Source organism: Galeopterus variegatus, unplaced genomic scaffold (genome assembly GCF_000696425.1).
Source record: "Galeopterus variegatus unplaced genomic scaffold, G_variegatus-3.0.2 Scaffold267, whole genome shotgun sequence".
Taxonomy (NCBI): domain Eukaryota; kingdom Metazoa; phylum Chordata; class Mammalia; order Dermoptera; family Cynocephalidae; genus Galeopterus; species Galeopterus variegatus.
This window is the reverse complement of record NW_007726378.1, coordinates 1-7,389: the sequence shown is the minus strand read 5'-3', so window position 1 is coordinate 7,389 and position 7,389 is coordinate 1. Positions and strand designations below refer to the sequence as shown.

General features: G+C 53.1%; 1 protein-coding gene across 1 annotated transcript; it reads right to left on the bottom strand.

Annotated features, from left to right (window-relative positions):
- Positions 1-285: 285 nt before the first annotated feature.
- On the bottom strand, positions 286-7,342 carry CARD11 (caspase recruitment domain family, member 11; the record flags this gene model as incomplete). The annotated part of the gene is made up of 6 exons (XM_008566750.1): positions 286-956; positions 2,838-2,953; positions 4,428-4,552; positions 5,370-5,449; positions 5,528-5,643; positions 7,231-7,342. Coding segments are annotated over 6 exons (754 nt in total), but the record flags the coding sequence as incomplete, so codon positions are not given.
- Positions 7,343-7,389: the final 47 nt, after the last annotated feature.

Here is a 7,389-nt window from a genome sequence, read left to right as displayed (position 1 = left end):
AAAGGATGGGCCTGTCCCAGAGTGACCATATAATTTATCTTCCAAATCAGGATGCATTTGAGTTAAAGGGGGTGCTATTAATAATTATGCCCCAAACTCAGGTGTAAATCAGGCTTGTCCTGTGAAAACTGGGATGTATTGTCACCTTACCTGCACCCTACACAAGAACATGGGGACTGAGCCCCCTCTAGGCCTAAACTAATCTTGCTGGGAGTGGTTTTCAGGTTAGGAAGATGGCTAGAGCTGAAAACCTCTGCAAACTCTTAAATTAAAAAAAAAAAAAGGTTGAAAACAAAGAAATGGAGAAATTTTAATGCAACAGAAATAGCATGGTACCCTTCCCCTCCCCCGCCTGTCCTGCCTGGGAATGTGCTTTTCCTGCATCCCCAGGCTGGCGAGCACCCTGGTTGGTGGGGTCCCAGCCCTACAGGTAGCACACCTGTCCCATGTGTTACATTCAACTGCTGCTCCGGTGTTGATGGGCTGGCTGGCCTCGGCCCCTGGCTTGGTGTCCTTTGCTTGGCCCTCTCTCTCTGCTAATGCCAGATGGGCCAAAGGACTCAGCCAGGTCAGCCTCAGGTGGAATAAACCCATCCTGCTCCTCCCTCCCCAGGTATATCCGTCCCTGGGGACTCCCTAGAGGGGCTCCATCCCTGGGTAGGACAGAGTCCTCAGGCTGGGGCAGCTCTGTGGGCAGCAAGATGCCCCCTCGCCCCCTGTGGCATCGCTCAGACTCAGGGGTGCCCCCGTCTCACAGCTGGTCCTCGTCCACCCAGATGGTCTTGCGCTGCTCCTCGGCGATCTTGTCTTTGATGACGCGGAGCAGCTCCTCCACGCTGCCCCACATCTCGGCCTCCACCGTGGCGTACAGGCACGGCAGCGCCTCCAGCTCCTTCTCCTTCAGCCGGCACACGCGCAGGAACTCCTCCTCCGTCTCAGGCCGGGGCAGCAGCTTCCTGGCAGGAGAGATACGTGGGGGGCTGTGGCTGAGGCTGGACTGCCATGGTGTCGGACAATTGTCTGCCAACCCCTGGGAAAGCCTCAGGAAGTGGTGCTGATGCAGTGCCCACCTGCCCAGCCACTGTGGTGCCAGAGTCCCCCTCGCTTCTCTGACCACCTCTGACCACCCCACTGACCGCTGCTGCTCCCCACCTCCTCCCTGCCCTGAAGCTCCACAGCGTCCACCACCTCCTAACACACGGTGTTCTGTCCTTTTATGTCCTTCATATGGAAATCCCAAGAAGTGGGGATTTAAAAAAAATTGTTTTTAATTGTGATAAGATAAACATAAAATAAAATGTGTCATTTAAACTATTTTTAAGGTATGTAGTTCAGTAGTACTAGGTCTATTCGTACTATTTTGCAACCACTTTCCAGAACTACTTCATCTTCCCAAACTGAAACTCTGCACCCACTGAACACGAACTCCCACTTCCCCTCCTCCCAGCCCCTGGCACCCACCCTTCTACTTTCTGTCTCTATGAATCTGACTACTGTAGGGACCTCATGTACATGGAATCACACAGTATCTGTCCTTTTCTGACTGGCTTTTTTCACTCAGCACAATGTCCTCAAGGTTCACTCACGTTACAGCACGTGTCAGAATTTCCCTCCTTTTTAGGGCTGAATCACATTCCATTGTGTGGATGGGCCACATTCAGTTTATCCATTCAGCCATCGGTGGACACTTGGGTTGCTTCCACCTTTTAGCTCTTGTGAATAATGCTGCTATGAACGCGGGTGCACAGATGTCTTGAGACCCTGCTTTTGATTCTTTTGGGTGTGTACCCACAAGTGGGATTGCTAGACATACGGTAATTCTATTTTTAGCTTTTTGATGCATCATTGTACTATCTTTCACGGCACCATTTTAAATTCCTATCAGCAGTGCACAAGATTCCAATGTCTCCACATCCTCCAACACTTGCCATTTTCGGTTTGCTGCTAGTGGCCATCCTGATGGGTGTGAGGTGGTGAGTAGGGATTTTTGTCTCGTTTGCACTTAATGGGTACTCAGCAGATATTTGGTGAAAAAGAACGAAGTGGCCTAACCTCTCATAGTCTCAGTTTCCCCCTCTGTAAAATGGGGTCATGACATTCATTTTGTAGTCGTGAACGAAGAGAGATGGGGGTCCAAGACAGTGCCACTTACAGGCAGGTCTGTCCTCATTGCTCAGGCCCCGAACTTCAGGGCCATCCTCTCTTTCTTTCAAACCCCATAGCTAACCCTTTCACAAACCCTGCAGGCTCGACCTTGAACACAGGTCCAGAGTCAGACTGTTTCTCATGGTCTCCCAGACAGGACCCTGGCCCTACACTGTCATCCTCACCTGGGTTTATCAACACAGAGGCAAGAGGGAGCCTTTTGCATACTGAGTTAGACTATGTCACTCCTCTGCTCAAAACCTTCACGAGGAATAAGATGGTCCTTCCTGGTCTACACCCGCTTCCTCTCTCTGCTCTGTCCAAACTCTGGAGTCCGTGGGGCTGTCCCTGCCTCAGGTTCTGGGTGCCCGCTGTTCCCTCTGCCCAGACTGCTTCTCCTTTAACATCTGCCCTGCCCTCCCCTCGCTGCAGTGGGTCTTGTGGGCTCATCCTCATGTCCCTCCCCAACCACCCAGGTGTTGTGGCACCCCACCCTGTCCCTTCTAGTGCTTGTCTCCACTGGATGTGTCCTACATGTATGAGTCACTGTCTCCACTGCAAGGTCAGGGGCTGTGTCTGCCCTGGACTGGGGTCCTGCCCTCAATGAAGATTTACTACAGGGATGGGCGGAGGGACAAAAGCACCCAGGGGAGACGTTAGGGAGAGGAGGGGGTGGCGCGGGGAGACCCTACCTGAACCTCTTGATGTTCTTCTCAGATACCCGGATGAAGAGCACGATGGGGTAGATCTTGGACTTGATCAAGTCCCTCGTGCAGCTGATCCCGGCCTCCAGCAGACAGTGCTTGTTCTGTGGGCACAGCAGCCAGAAGTCAGCAGGGGGCCCCAACCTTCCCCAACCTATGGGGGCACCCGGATGGGGACTGGACATAGCATTAGGCTCCAGGGGACAGATGGGGCGGTGGTGGGAAGAGCCCTGAGGGCCATTGGCTGAACCAGATAAAAACCCAAGGTGAAGCTGGGCCTCAGGGAGACAAGGCCCCCGCACATCTGGACACCTTGCGTGACTCTACTGAGCACAGCGATCTCGATCTCATCAGCAGAGACCAGGCACAGTCTGGGGTGAATTAGGCAGCGTGAACAAGTTTGGATGAAACACCTGCTACTGTACTGGCCTTCAAAGGCATTCTCAATACTAGCGAGAGGGTGGAAAACACATGAAATGTGAGGCAGGCTGGAAGGTCCTAGGTATCTGCAAGTGTTCTTAACCATGAGCCTGTCATTTCTGAGAAAGGACAATTCCTGCTTTGCTGAAGGCATCACTTAAAAGCAAACAAAATTTTCCCCAAATTTTAAGTGCACAGCTCAATGGATTTCATGAACTGAACATACCCAGGTCCAGAGGTGGAAAGGACCAGCCCAGAGCCCTCTCAGGCTACCTTCCAATCACTGTGATCTCAATCCATCACCCACCCGTCACCATGTAGCCACTACCTGGACTTCTAATGGCACAGATTCATCAGACAGCATCACCTTTTCAGCTAAAACGATCTTGGCTCCAACCCGGCCTGCTCACCTCCTGTCCACTCCAGCTATCAGAATTTTCTAATCTGCTACGTCCCAGACTTTTTTAAAAACAACAAACTGCTCCCGGCTGGCTGATGGCTCTGCCTGTGCTCTTATCTGTGTAAGTGACAATGTGGAGAGGGCACAGGAGTGACCATCAGCTCGGTGGCAAGCATGGAGTTCCTGGCTGGGCACTGTCCACCATGGAGCCAACCCCCCAGGACTCTGGGGTAGCATCCCACTGCCACAGGCTGAGAGCTTTTCTTCCATTGAGTTCTTGAACAAGAACCCAATGCTGAGGGCTGATGAGGGTCACATCTGCACAGATGCCTTTTCTGCATTACTGCCAATAACTCTTCTGATGTCCTGGTTTCCTCTCGTTTGGCGGACGCAATGACTGCCACCCACTTGTGCGTCCTATCTCTCGCTCTGACATGCTCCCTCTCTACCTCTGGTCCTGTTATCACAGCCAGACACACACACCCCTAAACAATGCAAACTAGCATACCAGCACCAGGAAGCCATCTAAAATAGAAGGCAGTTCCAAAATCTAAACCCACGTCAGAGCCCAGAGAATGAGGGCATGGAAAGTTAACATGGGGCAGGTGTAGACAGGAGGGGAACGAGACAGTTTGGCCATGAGGAGGTGAGAGCGACTGTTCACCCCACCCTCGCCCATGGCCCAGGTGGCTTCACAAGGATAATCAGGCCGGTGTCATGGCCCCGACCAGCCTCCCAGCACCCCAGCACCCCCTTACCTTGGCTGCCACAGCCTCGATGTTGGCAGGAACGACACATTCAAAAGTGTTGGCGTTCTTCTCGCGGGAGTAGATGATGGTCTCTGTCTTCTGCTTTCTGAGGAACTCCTCCCTTGTGACAATATCTGCAGAGAGAGGGGTCTGTCCTGAGGGTGGCACAAGGTGGTCTTGGGTGGACTGTCTCACCCAGGCCCTGACTGCCTCTTTCTGGGCTCTACAGAACTTGTTGTCTGATCCCCTTCTAGCCATGTTTAAATGAATCTTGTCTACTCCACTAGACGGTGAAGCTCCTTGAGGGCAGGGCCGAGGTGACACTTCTTCACTCCTCATGGCAGCCCACCCAGCAGGTGTTTAGTAAATACTTGTGCTTTGGCTTCTCAACAGTAAGTTCTGCCGGACAAAGCAGCTCAGGCGCTGTGGTGCAATTCTGATCACCAGTTGCCAATCATGAAGAATCTCCTGCTTCATCCATCCATCCATCCACCCACCCACCAATTCACCCATCACCCATCATCCTCCATCCACCTACCCAGCATCCACCCACCCATCCATCAGTTTATCCATCCATCCATCCATCTATTCATCCATCCATCTACCCATCCATTTATCCATCCGTCCATCCATCTATTCATCCATCCATCTACCCACCATCCATCTACCCATCCATCAGTTTATCNGGAATAAGATGGTCCTTCCTGGTCTACACCCGCTTCCTCTCTCTGCTCTGTCCAAACTCTGCAGTCCGTGGGGCTGTCCCTGCCTCAGGTTCTGGGTGCCCGCTGTTCCCTCTGCCCAGACTGCTTCTCCTTTAACGTCTGCCCTGCCCTCCCCTCGCTGCAGTGGGTCTTGTGGGCTCATCCTCATGTCCCTCCCCAACCACCCAGGTGTTGTGGCACCCCACCCTGTCCCTTCTAGTGCTTGTCTCCACTGGATGTGTCCTACATGTATGAGTCACTGTCTCCACTGCAAGGTCAGGGGCTGTGTCTGCCCTGGACTGGGGTCCTGCCCTCAATGAAGATTTACTACAGGGATGGGCGGAGGGACAAAAGCACCCAGGGGAGACGTTAGGGAGAGGAGGGGGTGGCGCGGGGAGACCCTACCTGAACCTCTTGATGTTCTTCTCAGATACCCGGATGAAGAGCACGATGGGGTAGATCTTGGACTTGATCAAGTCCCTCGTGCAGCTGATCCCGGCCTCCAGCAGACAGTGCTTGTTCTGTGGGCACAGCAGCCAGAAGTCAGCAGGGGGCCCCAACCTTCCCCAACCTATGGGGGCACCCGGATGGGGACTGGACATAGCATTAGGCTCCAGGGGACAGATGGGGCGGTGGTGGGAAGAGCCCTGAGGGCCATTGGCTGAACCAGATAAAAACCCAAGGTGAAGCTGGGCCTCAGGGAGACAAGGCCCCCGCACATCTGGACACCTTGCGTGACTCTACTGAGCACAGCGATCTCGATCTCATCAGCAGAGACCAGGCACAGTCTGGGGTGAATTAGGCAGCGTGAACAAGTTTGGATGAAACACCTGCTACTGTACTGGCCTTCAAAGGCATTCTCAATACTAGCGAGAGGGTGGAAAACACATGAAATGTGAGGCAGGCTGGAAGGTCCTAGGTATCTGCAAGTGTTCTTAACCATGAGCCTGTCATTTCTGAGAAAGGACAATTCCTGCTTTGCTGAAGGCATCACTTAAAAGCAAACAAAATTTTCCCCAAATTTTAAGTGCACAGCTCAATGGATTTCATGAACTGAACATACCCAGGTCCAGAGGTGGAAAGGACCAGCCCAGAGCCCTCTCAGGCTACCTTCCAATCACTGTGATCTCAATCCATCACCCACCCGTCACCATGTAGCCACTACCTGGACTTCTAATGGCACAGATTCATCAGACAGCATCACCTTTTCAGCTAAAACGATCTTGGCTCCAACCCGGCCTGCTCACCTCCTGTCCACTCCAGCTATCAGAATTTTCTAATCTGCTACGTCCCAGACTTTTTTAAAAACAACAAACTGCTCCCGGCTGGCTGATGGCTCTGCCTGTGCTCTTATCTGTGTAAGTGACAATGTGGAGAGGGCACAGGAGTGACCATCAGCTGGGTGGCAAGCATGGAGTTCCTGGCTGGGCACTGTCCACCATGGAGCCAACCCCCCAGGACTCTGGGGTAGCATCCCACTGCCACAGGGGGTGGCAAGCATGGAGTTCCTGGCTGGGCACCTGACACTGCTGTCCCCAAGGGCACTGTCCACCATGGAGCCAACCCCCCAGGACTCTGGGGTAGCATCCCACTGCCACAGGCTGAGAGCTTTTCTTCCATTGAGTTCTTGAACAAGAACCCAATGCTGAGGGCTGATGAGGGTCACATCTGCACAGATGCCTTTTCTGCATTACTGCCAATAACTCTTCTGATGTCCTGGTTTCCTCTCGTTTGGCGGACGCAATGACTGCCACCCACTTGTGCGTCCTATCTCTCGCTCTGACATGCTCCCTCTCTACCTCTGGTCCTGTTATCACAGCCAGACACACACACCCCTAAACAATGCAAACTAGCATACCAGCACCAGGAAGCCATCTAAAATAGAAGGCAGTTCCAAAATCTAAACCCACGTCAGAGCCCAGAGAATGAGGGCATGGAAAGTTAACATGGGGCAGGTGTAGACAGGAGGGGAACGAGACAGTTTGGCCATGAGGAGGTGAGAGCGACTGTTCACCCCACCCTCGCCCATGGCCCAGGTGGCTTCACAAGGATAATCAGGCCGGTGTCATGGCCCCGACCAGCCTCCCAGCACCCCAGCACCCCCTTACCTTGGCTGCCACAGCCTCGATGTTGGCAGGAACGACACATTCAAAAGTGTTGGCGTTCTTCTCGCGGGAGTAGATGATGGTCTCTGTCTTCTGCTTTCTGAGGAACTCCTCCCTTGTGACAATATCTGCAGAGAGAGGGGTCTGTCCTGAGGGTGGCAC